Source organism: Pseudorca crassidens, chromosome 16, assembly GCF_039906515.1.
Source record: "Pseudorca crassidens isolate mPseCra1 chromosome 16, mPseCra1.hap1, whole genome shotgun sequence".
Lineage (NCBI taxonomy): Eukaryota > Metazoa > Chordata > Mammalia > Artiodactyla > Delphinidae > Pseudorca > Pseudorca crassidens.
In genome coordinates, this window is record NC_090311.1 from 31,670,961 (window position 1) to 31,686,652 (window position 15,692).

General features: G+C 36.5%; 1 protein-coding gene across 1 annotated transcript in view; it reads right to left on the reverse strand.

Annotated features, from left to right (window-relative positions):
- CC2D2B (coiled-coil and C2 domain containing 2B) overlaps positions 1-15,692 on the reverse strand; it is a 96,082-nt gene that overhangs the window by 57,625 nt on the left and 22,765 nt on the right. The window contains exons 10-12 of the mRNA XM_067709881.1: positions 14,958-15,167; positions 9,272-9,369; positions 4,520-4,660 (exon numbers count right to left, since the gene is read on the reverse strand). Coding sequence (XP_067565982.1) covers positions 4,520-4,660; positions 9,272-9,369; positions 14,958-15,167 — 449 coding nt within the window. The remainder of the gene's footprint in view (positions 1-4,519; positions 4,661-9,271; positions 9,370-14,957; positions 15,168-15,692) is intronic.

The window sequence follows — 15,692 nt, forward strand, 5'->3', positions numbered from 1 at the left end:
TGTCTTCAGCCTTTTCTAAGGACATCAAGAAACCTCTCTGGTGAGAATGAGTAACCAAGGGGGATGGAAGACACAAATTTAAGGGCACATGCCATGTTTCCTCTCATTTTGCTTCCTCTCATATTTTTAAAAAACTTTTTGGCCGCACCACATGGCATGCAGGATCTTAGTTCCCCGACCAGGGATTGAACCCATGCCCCCTGTAGTAGAAGCATGGAGTCTTAACCCCTGGACTGCCAGGGAAGTCCCTCCCATATTTTTTAAGCTGTGAGAACATGACCATGTGTAAGGGCAGGACACTATAGGAATATTAAGTGGTAAATCTCAGTTATACTCCTTGGGGTTTATGCATAAACAGTAAGCAGTTCATGACATTACTACTACCACTACCACAACTACCACCACCACCACCACTACTAACAACAATGACAACTACTACCACTACTACTATCACTACTACAACTAGTACCACCATCACTAACAACAATGACAACTACTACTACTATCACTACTACAACTAGTACCACCACCAACAATGACGACAACTACTACTACTACCACTACTACAACTAGTACCACCACCACCACTACCACTAACAACTACTACTACTACCACCACTACTACTACTACCACCAGTACTACTACTAGTAGTAGCAGCAGCTAACTTTTACATTGTACTTACTAAGTACATGCCAGGCAATATTCTAAGTACTTTATACATATTAACTCATTTAATTCTCACAGCAACCCTATGAAGTAGGTATTACTATTATTCCTCTTCTATTAGTAGTCCAGCAAAACCCCAGTTCTCTGGAACCCTTTCAGAAAATAATTGGTCTGGGAGTTGACTTTTTATTCTTTTCAGTTCAAAGTTCAGTTTTTTATTTTTAATCTTTTAAAAAGGAGATTCTTTGATTAAGTATTATATACTCTGTTGGGAATAGAAAATGGTGCAATTGCTTTGGAAAAGTCTGGCAGTTCCTCAAAATGTTAAGCACTGAGTTACCATATGACCCGGCAATTCCATTCCTAGGTATATACCCAAGAAAAACAAAAACTATATCTACACACGTGAGGAGTGACTGCTAATAGGAAGATAGTTCTACGGGGGGGGGGGTGCCTAAAATGTTATAAAATGATAATTGTGGTGATGCTTGCACAGTGGTGTGAACATACTAAAAACCATTGAACTGTACACTTGAAATGGATGAACTGTATGGTATGTGAAGTATATCTCATTATCATTGTAAAATATCATATGCTTTTTGCCTTTTGCAGTAAAATATAGGGAACCTAGTGTAGATACTACCTATATGGGCTAGAGACCAGACTACCTGTGTTGAAGCCCAGACCCATTACTGACACTATGGAATTTGGGCAAGTTACTTAAGTACTCTATGCCTTACTTTTCTCATCTGAAAATTGGGTTGTTATGAGAATTAAATGCACTCATTCATGTAAAGTGCTCAGTCCAGTGCTTGGAGTATAACAAACACTCAACAAATATTATTATTGTTTTCCTCTGATTCAGGGTAATCAATATAAAAGTCATTTAACTTATTGTTTAATCCAATGGCTCACAAACTTTGTCACATATTAAACTCACCTGAGGATATTTTTAAAGTTCCTGATGCCCAGACCATACTTCATACCAACTAAATCATAACAGTGGTTTTTAGATCTCTCCCAAGTGATTCCAGTGGAGAGTAACTTAGGCAATGTACAGTACTTAGACAATAGGTGTTTTAACAGGCAGTCTCTTTTTGAGGAGATCACCGAGACAGTGATCTTGGTTCCATAGCTTCCTCCTTTCTATTCAGTAGCTCTGGGAAATGACATGGATTTTCCTGCTTGAATAGATTGCTCTTTCTATATCTTTTAAAAGCCCCTTTGACAGTTATCTGGATCCCTTCCAGGTAAGTAGGAGCCTAACAGAGAACACAGGTGAAGACAATATACAGGAATCTGGGTTCACCGTGCTACTTACCAGTGCTGTGGTTTGGGTTCAGTAGCCAAATTACAACAAGGTCTGTGGCTACTTACCCAGGCAGTTTCTCTAAGTTTAATGTAGTGTTGGTAACGTGAGACAAGGAAAATGTATTGCCTGAATGAGAAGACAGGACTATATCCTCAATTTCCTGCTATTTTATTCTGCCACCATCACTTCATCAAACCTGCTCTAATTTCTCAATCAGTAACCTCCATGTGAGGAAATCCAATGAACATTTTTAGTCCTAGACTTAACTGATACTTCAGAAGCATTAAATACTATTAACCCTCCCTCCTATTTAAAATACTCCCCTTTCTTTGCCTCTGTGGCAAAACACTCTAACTGGTGTTTCTCTGTCCCTCCTCTGGTTTCTCCTCCTCTATCAAGCCATTCAAGGCAGTTTCTCAAGATTTAGCTCTCGGCCCTCTTTTCATCTCATTCTCTACCCTCTTCCTAAGCAGACTCATGCACATGCATGGCTTCAATTACTATTACTCTGCCATAAAAATTCAGCATTTTTCTTTCTAGTATAAACCATACATCCAGCTGCCCATTCAGTTGCTTTATTTAGGGATGTCTCAAAAGCTTATCAAATTCAATATGCCCAAAACCAAATATATGAAGAAAAGATAAGCTGAGCTTAGTGTCTAGGTCCCAGGTCTTCCTGTCATAAGTACTGTCTTTCACATAGGCCTGGCTACAAGCTTATTCAATTAGGGTTCACAAGGTGAAGGCCTGTGGTGAGGTTGCTGGTGATACACCTAGCCTGGAAACAGAGTTCCCAGGAGCGCCTTCAAACATCAGCTTTTCTAGTTGATCAGAATGATACTTTGCTCTTTGTAGTGAGGTGGATGGACCTAGAGTCTGTCATACAGAGTGAAGTAAGTCAGAAAGAGAAAAACAAATACCGTATGCTAACACATATATATGGAATCTAAAAAAAAAATGGTTCTCAAGAACCTAGGGGCAGGACAGGAATAAAGATGCAGACGTAGAGAATGGACTTGAGGATATGGGGAGGGGGAAGGGGAAGCTGGGACGAAGTGAGAGAGTAACATTGACATATATACACTACCAAATGTAAAACAGATAGCTAGTGGGAAGCAGCTGCATAGCACAGGGAGATCAGCTTGGTGCTTTGCGACCACCTAGAGGGGTGGCATAAGGAGGGTGGGAGGGAGGGAGACGCAAGAGGGAGGGGATATGGGGATATATGTATGCATATAGCTGATTCACTTTGTTATACAGCAGAAACTAACACAACATTGTAAAGCAATTATACTCCAATAAAGATGTTAAAAAAAAAAAAAAGAATGATACTTTGATCAAGTGAAATGCCCCATTTTAGTGTAGCTGGGGCTAGCTAGTCCTGTGCGGCCAAACTCATCACTGACACTGTGGGGTTTAGTTCAGAAGTCTACAGGAGCAATCTGGAGAGGCAAACCCAAGCCAAAGTCCACGGGGAAAGTTGAATGGTAAATGTCAGAAGGAACAAATGCAAAGGGCCTCAAGTGGGATTGGAGTTTCGTAGAATAAGAGTAGGTGGTGAGCAGGAATATTGGTCCAGAGCTACTGTTCTGAACAAGCTTATTGCATCTGTGACTCTCCTTTTCTGAAGAGGGGTTCATAATGCAAGAGTGTATTAGACCGGTTTAAAATATGAGAGGCAAGTCAGCAAGTTTACATGAATTCAGGAGCCTAAGATAAACAAAGTCCATGCTGGGTTAGGTTTAGAAACTGTCAGAAGCACTTTTGTTAAAAACTACTACAGCAGGAAAAAAAATCAACAAAGCTAAACATCTTTCTTAATTGCCTGAAATTATACTAATCTTTTATAGTTTTGAAAAACAAAAGACCCAGGACAACGGCTTGTGGGAGAGAACCAGTTATTTCACTGTGGGTTCACAAACAGCTTAAGAAGTGATTTGCAAGCAAAGTTTTTAATTTGTAACTATCTCCTCCACTAGATATGTTTTTGTGACTTACATGTTCCATCTAGAAGTATGACTGCTGGGTCTATGTTTAACTTTATCAAAAAGTGCCAAACTGTTTCCAAAGTAGCTGCGCCACTCTGCATTTCCACCAGCCATCAGTGAGAGTTCCTGTTGCTTTGCCAGCATTTGTTATTGCCTTTTTCTTTTCTTTCTTTCTTCTCTCTATTCTTTTCTCTTTTTTTTTTTTTTTTTGGATTTTAGCCATTCTAATAGGTGTGTAGTGTATCGCATTGCGGTTTTAGTTTACATTTCCCTACTGATATAACATAATGTTGAGCATTGTTTCCTGTGTTCATTTGCCATCCATATACCTTCTTTAATGAAGTGTCTGTTCAAATCTTTTGCCCATTTTTAAATTGAGTTGTCTTATTAAGTTGTAAGTGTTGTTTACACATTCAAGATACAAGTTCTTTGTTGACTATGTCAAATAGTTGACTAGCTTCTGGATTTTCTTTTCCAAGTTACTTTGAATTCCCAGTTATTCATGGGCAGCTCCTCAGGAGACCTATAAGGACAAATAGAGCAGCCACTCACCTCTGAAACTGCAACTTTATCGAGGTGCTTGTAAACCCTTGGCGTTGTCGAAGGGATTTCATCTGTTTCCAAGTCCATAATATACTCTGTAGTAGGGAGAAGTCCTTTTCCTTTTCTAAGTCATAGAGCTGTTTTGTATTCCTACAATAATGTTAGATTAAAAATATGTTAGTGGGGCTTCCCTGGTGGTGCAGTAGGTAAGAATCTGCCTGCTAATGCAGGGGACATGGGTTTGAGCCCTGGTCTGGGGAGATACCATATATCACGAAGCAACTAAGCCCATGAGCCACAACTACTGAGCCCATGCACCGCAATTACTGAGCCTGTGCTCTAGCACTCGCAAGCCACAACTACTGAGCCCGCGTGCTACAACTACTGAAGTCTGCATGCCTAGAGCCCGTGCTCTGCAACAAGAGAAGCCACCGCAATAAGTCCACACACTGCAATGAAGAGTAGCCCCCGCTCGCCACACTAGAGAAAGCCTGCGCGCAGCAACGAAGACCCAATGCAGCCAAAAACAAATAAAATTTTAAAAATATGTTAGTGGATTAGAACTACAGTACAAGTCATTACAAATGGCCTGGAAGAATGTATTGTACTAACTCTTCTGGGGCCCCCCACCCTTCCTTTTTTTTCATTTTACCCACATCTTGATGTAGAGAATGAAATTCCATTTAGAGATTCATACCTCTTAAAGATTTTTCACTACTCAAAAGTGCTCTGCTAACATCCATGTATTTCCAGATTTTCTGGACATTCTGTAGTATATTTCTTATACATTTTTTCAGATTAACAATTAGAACCATTGCTTCAAATTTAGAGGTACTTTGCCTGACGGGTAGTGAGCAGATTATTTGGATGCTGAAGTAATATACTATTACTGGTTTCCTGACTTTGCAAACTCACTATAGTATGGTAAATTATGCTGATTGATTTTCTAATATTAAATCATCCTTGCATTCCTGGAATGACCACAGTTTAGCTATATTATTTGATAAAATTCTGTTTAGCATATTTCGTGAATGAAATTGGGTTGCAGTATTTTTTGTGTTGTTGTTAGGTTTTAATTTCAAGGATAATATAACCTCATAAACTGAAGTCCCGAGTTTATCAATTTTTTATCAAACATCTGGATTTGTTGATTCTATCCTAGCTTTCTTATTAATTTCTGTTCTATTTATTTCATTCCTTCTATCCTTTTCCCTAGCTTTCTAAGAAAGATGCTTAGCTCATTAATTTTCAACCTTTCTTTTTCTCTAATATATGTATTTAAATAGTCAAATTTTCCTGAGAATTATTTTAGCTGTATCTCACAAATTTTGATACATATTAGTTTTTTATCAGTAAATTCAAAACATTTTCCAATGATCAATATGATGTCTTCTCTGGTTAACAAATTATTTAGACCTGTATTTCTTAATTTCCATACATACGGAGATTTCCTAGCAATATTTTTTGCATTTTTATGTTGGGTTTCTGCACTAAATGATTTAAATCCTTTGAATATATTGAGACTCCGAGATTTGTTGAGATAACATAACGTCAATTTTTGTAAATGTTCCATGTGTTCTTGAAGACAGTGGTATTTTGCAGTTGTTAGGTACAATATTCTACAAATACACCAAGTCAAGTCTATTAAGCATGTTGTTCAAATCTTCTATATCCTTAATGAGAATTTTTGGTTTATTTATTCCATCAATTACTGAGAGGAATGTGTTAAAATTGCCCAATACATTTGTGAATTTCTATTTTTCCTTATATTTCTGTCAAATTTTGCTTTATATATTTTGAAGCCATATTATGATATGCATATATGTATATGTGTGTGTGTGTGTGTGTGTATGCACACGTGTGAATTAAACCATATACTCTGATGTGGCCCTCTAGCTCTAGTAAAGCTTTTTGCCTTAAAGATCTATTTTATCTTATACTAACTTAGCTATGCCAGCTTTCTTTTGTTAGTGTTTATGTGGCATTTTTTTCCATTATTTTGTTCTCTAACTTTCTATATCCCTATGTTCTAGATAAGTCTCTCCTAAATAAAATATAACTGGATTTTTAAAAATCCAATTATTGAGCTTCCCTTGTGGAGCAGTGGTTAAGAATCCGACTGCCAATGCAGGGGACACGGGTTCGAGCCCTGGTCCAGGAAGATCCCACATGCCACGGAGCAACTAAGCCCGTGTGCCACAACTACTGAGCCTGTGCATCACAACTACTGAGCCTATGCGCCACACTACTCAGCCCATGTGCCACAACTATTGAAGCCCATGCACATAGAGCCCGTACTCTGCAACAAGAGAAGCCACCCGCTCCCCGCAACAAAGAGTAGCCCCCGCTCGCCACAACTAGAGAAAGCCCGTGCGCAGCAACGAAGACCCAATGCAGCCAAAAATAATAAAAATAAAATAAAATAAAATTCGGACATAAGTGCCACAAAGAAAAATTCCAGAAAAAAAATCCAATTATTTTAATCCAGTCTAGATAAAAATGGATCACTTAACTCACTTAGATATATTTAGGTTTAACTCCACCATTTTCTTTTACGCTTTCCCCTTGTCTCATCAGTCTCTACAGTCCCTTTTCTCTCTCTTTTTTTTTTTTTGCCTTCTTTTGGATAGTTTGAGTATTTTCTTATTATACCATTTTCCTCTTCAATTGATTTGGAAGACATATTTTTAAATTCTCTTTAGAGGTCATAAGTTAAAATCTAAGTCCTTGATTTATCGAAGTCTAATATTAAGCTTTACCTTTTTCTCCTCCTAGTCAATGCAAGTATCTTTAATTACATTTATGCTTCTCCATTCTTTACTCCATTCTAAAAGTTTTATTTTATTTTATTTTTTTTTTGCGGTACGCGGGTCTCTCACTGTCGTGGCCTCTCCCGTTACAGAGCACAGGCTCCGGACGTGCAGGCTCAGCGGCCATGGCTCACGGGCCCAGCCACTTCGCGGCACGTGGGATCTTCCCAGACCGGGGCACAAACCCGTGTCCCCTGCATCGGCAGGCAGACTCCCAACCACTGCGCCACCAGGGAAGCCCTAAAAGTTTTATATTTTAACTCTCTCTATATTTTTATACACTGTAAGACATCATTATATCACTACATGATTGTTCATTGAGACTTACCCACATATTTACCACTCTCTTTGCTCCTCAATCCTTCCTTACTTGCTCTGTGTTCCTTATGCCATGACTGTTCTTTGCCTTAAGTTGTAGTTAATTTTATAAATAACACTAGTTTGTTTTGTAAATACTGAAGGTTTCTGTTCATTCACTCATTCATTCAACTAACATTTATTGAGAGTTCACTATGTGCCAGTACTTGTACAAGACATATGTCAACTTCCTCAAGTAATATTGTTTGCATTTAACTAGGTTATTCTAGGAAACCAATTATTTAAAACAACTTGCCTCTAGTGGTTAAGAGCTTGTAGAGCCATTTCAGGTCAATGGGCAGAGAGTCAGGGAAATTCTTTAACTATCAAATCACTCTCACAGTTGTCATATCTTTGTGCACAGTTTAACTTTCTACCCAAAAAAAGGCTCCCAGAGAGCCTTCTTGCTTTTGAAGATTCCTTGACACATAATCATGTGTTGTCCTGAAATTATTTTTCCAGTTATTTTATTCTTTCCTAACTTCTCTTCCCAACAAGTCTATCAGCCAATGATTCCCAACTTGTAGATCACGTTTTTTTACAGGGGTCCTTAACTCTATATACTATCTGAGTATTGTTTTTAGATGGAATTAATAATATATCCTGCACATATGTGTATGTGGACTAATTCTCAAACATATACAAACACTTGAGATAAATATAATCCAAGTCAATTGAAAGGTATTAATAAGCTCATAGTAGTTTTTAATCAACATGTATTTTTTTAAAATAGACTGTAAAACTACTTTCATGTGACACCTCTATGAAATATTCTTACACAAAAATGAGTTTTTACAAAAGGTTGGAACCATTTCTATAATTGCCTAAAGACTAAGGATCTTCAGCAATCCCACTCCTGGGTATATACGCAGAAAAAATGAAAACTCTAATTCGAAAAGATACATGCACCCCCAACGTTCATAGCAGCACTATCTACAATAGCAAAGATATGGAAACAACCCCAAGGGCCCATCAACAGATGATTGGCTTAAGAAAAAAAAAATACACACACACAGCCACACACACACACACTGGAATATTACTCAGCCATAAAAAAGAATGGAATAGTGTAATCTGCAGCAACATATGGACCTAGAGAATATTTTACTTAGTGAAGTCAAAAAGAGAAAGACAAATACTATATGACATCACTTATATGTGGAATCTAAAAAATAATACAAATGAATCTATACACGAAACAGAAACAAACTCCAGATGTAGAAAAGAAACTTATGGTTACCAAAGGGGAGAAGGAGAGAAGGAGGAACAAATTAGAAGTATTGGATTAACAGATACAAACTACTATACCTAAAATAGACAAGCAACAAAGATTTACTGTGTAGCACAGGGAATTATATTCAATATCTTGTAATAACCTATAATGGAATATAATCTGAAAAAAATACAACTGAATCACTTTACTGTACACCTGAAACTAACAAAATATTGTAAATCAGCTATACTTTAATTTTAAAAAAAGAGTAAGGATATTGTTATTTTCTTATTTTATATCATCCATAGCATTGTACTATACTCTGTCTAAAGAAATTACTTAATAAATGCTTGATGAATACATGAATGGCCTAAAACCTACCTTATCTGCCAATAATAATCCTGTAAAGATTTTCTGGTCAGCTGGCTTGTTTCCAAATTTTCGTTTGCTAATTTGGTAGCATCCTTCAGTGCTTTAAGCTACAACAAAGAAAAGAGCTTTTTTGGTACATTTCATCCACTTGTTACCATCATGCCAATTCACCTGTAGGTCTAGGTATGAGCAGCAGAAGCACAAGTGTATAACTTTTTGTATATTACTGTCTTGTCTTCCAAAATATATTTTATATAAGCACCTTGGGGCAGAACTGAGAAGAGCCTCAATATTTGTCTAAGAAACAAACATTATACCTTGAAACTTCTAAGTAATTAATCAATTAATATAAAGAAATGCCAATCAATCAAGATGATATATTGAGCACAGGCATCTATCTTATCTTCTATCTAAAATCCCATGGTTACAGAAAAGATATCTATCTCTCTTTATCATATCCACTACCATCATCACAACCATACCTATACATGTATTTTATAATTATATCAACACATCTATATCTCACTATAAAATAAGTGTATAACAACATAGGATAACAAGTAAAATAAAATCAGCAAAATATATGGAGGAAAGTATAAAACAGACAGAAATAACCACAGAGAATATCGACAGAGAAATAAAACCGGAGGAAACAAAACCCTAAAATGTGCAGAAGTCGTCTATCGCAGTTAGCGACAGTTTCTGGCAACTCCACGACTAGAGTCAACTGATATAAACTTTTAGTGGAAGACATAAGAGAAGACCTCAACAAATGTGAAGACATACTACATTCCTAGATGAAGAAACCCAAATTTTATAAAGATAAAATTTCTTTCAAAATTAATATAACAATGCAATTACAATAAAAATGGTAATATGATCTTTTTTAAAATTTTTGTTGGAGTATAGTTGATGTACAATGTTGTATTAGTTTCAGGTGTACAGCAAAGTTAATCAGTTACACATATACATGTATCCACTTTCTTTTTTTTTAGATTATTTTGGTAGTAGGATCTTTATTTATTTTATTTATTTATTTATTTTTGACTGCGTTGGGTCTTCGTTGCTGTGCGCGGGCTTTCTCAGAGGGGGTTACTCTTCATTGAGATGTGCAGGCTTCTCTTGTTGCGGAGCATGGGCTCTAGGTGCGCGGGATTCAGTAGTTGTGGCTCACAGGCTCTAGAGCGCAGGCTCAGTAGTTGTGGTGCACGGGCTTAGTTGCTCCGCGGCATGTGGGATCTTCCTGGACCAGGGCTCGAACCCGTGTCCTCTGCATTGGCAGGCGGATTCTTAACCACCGTGCCACCAGGGAAGCCTTGGTAATAGGATCTTTAAAATAGAAGTTGACAAGCTAATTCTTAGGTTCATATGGAAGATCAACTCTATAAGAATATGCAAATACATCCTAGGAAAAAACCAATAAGGAGGCACTTGTCCTTACACATCATAATTTAATAATTAAACATAGTAATTAAAACAGGGCAGAAACAGACCAATAAGTCAGTGGAGTAGATAGTCCTTAAATCTATGTAAATATGTGAAGCTGGTTTACAATAAAGGCAGAATTTTAAATCAGTAGAAATAATAGGCTAACCTTTTAGGGGAAAGAAATTGAGTTGAAGCCTGACCTCAGAAAACACAGATATAAACTCTAGATAGAATAAAAAGCTAGAAATTACATATCACACACACATTATTAGGAGAATATATAGAAAGACTTTTTTTTTAACATCTTTATTGGAGTAAAATTGCTTTACAATGCTGTGTTAGTTTCTGCTGTATAACAAAGTGAATCAGCTATATGTATACATATATCCCCATATCCCCTCCCTCTTGAGCCTCCCTCCCACCCTCCCTATCCCACCCCTGTAGGTGGTCACAAAGCACCGAGCTGATCTCCTTGTGCGGCTGCTTACCACTAGCTATCTATTTTACATTTGGTAGTGTATATATGTCAATGCCACTGTCTCACTTCGTCCCAGCTTCCCCTTCCTCCTCCCCATGTCCTCAAGTCCATTCTCTACGTCTGCGTCATTATTCCTGTCCTGCCCCTAGGTTCATCAGAACCTTTTTTTTTTAGATTCCATATATATGTGTTAGCATATGGTATTTGTTTTTCTCTTTCTGACTTACTTCACTCTGTATGACAGACTCTAGGTCCATCCACCTCACTGCAAATAACTCAATTTCATTTCTTTTTATGGCTAATATTCCATTGTATATATGTGCCACATCTTCTTTATCCATTCATCTGTCACTGGACACTTTGGTTGCTTCCATGTCCTGGCTATTGTAAATAGTGCTGCAATGAACATTGTGGTACATGTCTCTTTTCAAATTATGGTTTTCTCAGGGTATATGCCCAGTAGTGGGACTGCTGGGTCATATGGCCATTCTATTTCTAGTTTTATAAGGAACCTCCATACTGTTCTCCATAGTGGTTCTATCAATTTACATTCCCACCAACAGTGCAAGAGGGTTCCCTTTTCTCCACACCCTCTCCAGCATTTATTGTTTGTAGATTTTTTTGATGATGGCCATTCTGACCAGTGTGGGGTGATACCTCGCTGTGGTTTTGATTTGCATTTCTCTAATGATTAGTGATGCTGAGCATCCTTAGAAAGGCATCTTTATAATTCTGGTTTGCCAGACACTATTGGTCGCCCTTGAATACTCATTTCTCTTGGTAGGCAGAGCCCAATTTTGTTCAGTTGCTCAATCTTCTTCCATTTATTTTAGACGTAAACCCTGATGAGTCTAGCCATTTGTAGCAATGTCATTCTTCTCTCTTGTGACTGGTTTAGGCATTTTAATGTGATATAATTCTAGGCAATGAGACATGAGGGGAAATCTGCTGTGGTATAAGGGAAAGGTTGGAGAGGGCTCTCAAAGTGAGACTCTAGGCTGCATATTGTGTGTCTGGCCAGCATGCCTTCAGCTGGAGCAGCCACTCTGTTAGTTCCCATGAGAAGAGCTAACCAAGTCAACTTTCTGAAGATGAAGGTTAGAAAGAGAGAAAAGCCAGGGTTGTTGATGATATTGTTGAGCCATCAAATTAACCAACTGTAGAGCTGCCCTAACTTCGGACTTTTGATACAGAAGGTAATACTTTTTCCCTATTGTTTAAAGCAATTGAGAGAGAGTTTTCTGTGAGTTGTAACCAAAGGTATGCTAATTGATACAAATCTAGGAAGCGTAGTAAGTGAACAACAAAACTTAAAATCCCCAAAGAAAAAAACTGACAGATTTGACTTCATAAAATTTTAAATATTTCCAAGAGATAAGAAAAATGAAGTTGAAAGGTAAGAAACAGAATGGGACAAAAATATATAAAACATATTCAAAAGACATATATCTTGTATGGACTTACATCCAGTGTGTGTGTGTATGTGTGTACATGTGTATATACGTATATGTGTATATATATGAAAACTCTTATAAAGATACACAAAGCTACAGAAAAATGGGCAAATAATATCAACTACTGGTTAGAACTCTGGGAAGTGGGGTCTGTCCTGTACTGTCAGTGGAAATTCAAACTGAAAACCTTTTTTGGAAAGGCAATTCATTACTCTCTAATAAAATTTAAACTTCATGCACCCTTACCCTTGACCAAAAAATATCACTTCTATGAATCTAGCCTAGATTTCACTTGTGTGAAAGAAGTTTTCACTTGTGTGCTCGAATATATGGGTACAAGGATGTTCATTGCTTTATTATTTGTAATCATAAAAAGATGGAAATGACCTAAGTGTCGTGAATGGGAAGTGATTAAACATATTAAAATACAGGTATATTATGGGTCTATATATAGTGATATGGAAAAAGCTCCAAGATGCAGAATTAGTTTTAAAAAACGAAGTTGCCAAATAATACATATGGGAAGATCCAATTTATGTTGAAAACTATCATGGCGTATGTATACACACAGATACATGAAAAGAGAACTTTAAAGCTGTAGTTCAAACCATGAGGTAAAGATTGAAGTGGGTCTTTCACACTTTGAAACTTCTACACTGAATCATTTACAATGAGAATGTACTCCTGTATTACTTGTGTAATTTAAAAAAAACTGGAGGGAAAAATAGCAGAATGCTGCCAGGTTGAGGATCCTTTCTACTCTCCAATACTGTCTGCAGCACTTCTCCTTGTTCTTTAAGTGAGATTCATACTCATATAAAGGGACATATTCCAGTTTCAGAATTCCTTGGATGTCAGTGAGTTTCCCACTACTCTGAAGTTGGTTTGAACCCACTGAGAACAAGCAGAGCCATACATTTCACACCAACGGACTAAAAGGATACATACATTATAAATCAGTATTTTGGTAGGAGACCAATGGACATACTCTGTAACACTTGGCCTTTTCTCCTCCTCCCTACTGTTCTTCTCCTCTTTCATTTTAGAAGGGCATGAACATGACCTACCAAATTTCTCTTTTTACAATTTACCAGGAAATTGGAGAAAATGTTTATGTGCACATAAGGGAATAAATTGAAGAAAAGTAAAAATCAGCTAAGAAATTACTTTGGGTTCCTAAGAATCAAAATAATAATAATAATAAAAAACATGTTACAAATAATGATCCCCAAATGTTATATTATACAGAGAGCCATGCTACATGAAAAACAAATGTAGAGTTTTTATGTACAGTAATAGATAGTACTCTAGTGAAATATAATTGATATTGCTAGATCAGACTTCAAAAATTATACAATACTGTTGGAAAACTGTCTATTAAGTAGAAATCTATAAATCAAGTCACTTTTTCAATGATCTACATCTTAATTTCAGAGTTGATTCCTTCATTCATAAAAACAATGGTCATATTAAACTAAAAGTTAGAATATTCAATATTTGTTTTAGGAAATATTCTGACCTTATTAATTCATGGTCTTCATCTGTTAAGTTCTCCCACACAATTGCTATGTGAAAATTCAATCAAATGGATTAAGTCCTGTAGTTTTTGCACTTGTATTTTAAAAGGCAGATATATTAAGGTACAATTCATTTCCAGCTTATTGGAATATCTTGGTGACTCTATTAGTTTTGAATATTTAGCTAAATACCTCACTAAATATTTATTTTTAACTGTATTAATTAGCTGAATGAGACCTATCAAAATATCTTTTCAGAGAGAACACTAGTTAACAAAATGCTCATGTATCAAAAACTCAGCACAGAGTCTAGATGAGAGGTGCAAATTCATAAAAATAATCAGTGGGTACTCCTTCGATTTCTCTTCAGATTTTATGTACCCTTTATGACGTCATTAGATGACTACTTGGATCAATCATTCTCAGACTAACACTCTTCATATTTGATGAGAGATTCAAGGTCACTAATATTTTTATCAAAAATACACTCTTACAAGATTGAAAACAGCCATTTGGCTCTTTTAAATAGTAATGATTTCAAATATTCTTCTTGAGTCATAGGACCAAGAATACCATTGATTAGCAAACATTTATAGATGCTAAATATCCTGCAGGATATGTTTGAGGCTGCCTCCCTAGCCAGTTAATTCCTATAGTTTCTTTTCAGGAAAACTGAAATCAACCATTCTTTTATTTGATTAAATATTCAAAGTGCTAAGGGAACATATTCAATGATAGCTTGCTCTGTACTAAGAAGTCTCTTTTCTCTTTCAATATTAAAAGTTCAGCTCTGTAAATATAATGAAAACCATTCTCACCTTCTCATAAAGCAGCTGAGGTAAATTCTGTTGCTGCCTGTCCTGAAAACACTCATAAAGTTGGAGCAGCCTAGCACATAACACTTGCTCTTGATTGAAGAGAGGATGATGACTGAATTGCAAACCCACAATGTTGAGATCTAATTGGTACCTTTCCCTTTGACCTTCCATTTTGTTCCTAATAGAGCTTTCTAGATCAGATTTCACTGCCTTTTAAAGAAAAATATTTACAGGATATTAATTTTATTCTATTTCTTTTGAAATTACAAGTAACTTCTTTAAAAAGTAATATGTTAACTGTAAGAAAATTGAGATACAGAAAAGAAAAAAAACAATTATTTGCTCCTTCTTCCTCAAAATTGATTATAGCCCTTGATTTCATAAAATATATTTATACTGCAGCATTTTAATCACCTTGCTATAAATTACTGTCATCTACCTTACTATTGTGTGCTGGTAGAGGTTGAACTTTCAAGTTATAAGCCGCCAAATAATTTCCTATAGGAGCACCATGAAAAATGGTGTTTAGAACTGGTGGGTCAATAGTTCACTATGTGATGTTCTAACAGTCATCTGTGGCCAGAGTTAAATGACAAACCCTTATTAAAACATTTTTCTTAAGTGAATATGTTGGTAATTCCCTGGAAAATTCCCTGGAGGGGCCTGGACTCTCTAAGCAAATGTTATAAGGAGACCATCTTTCTTTATACATGACACTGTCTCCATTTGTAAACC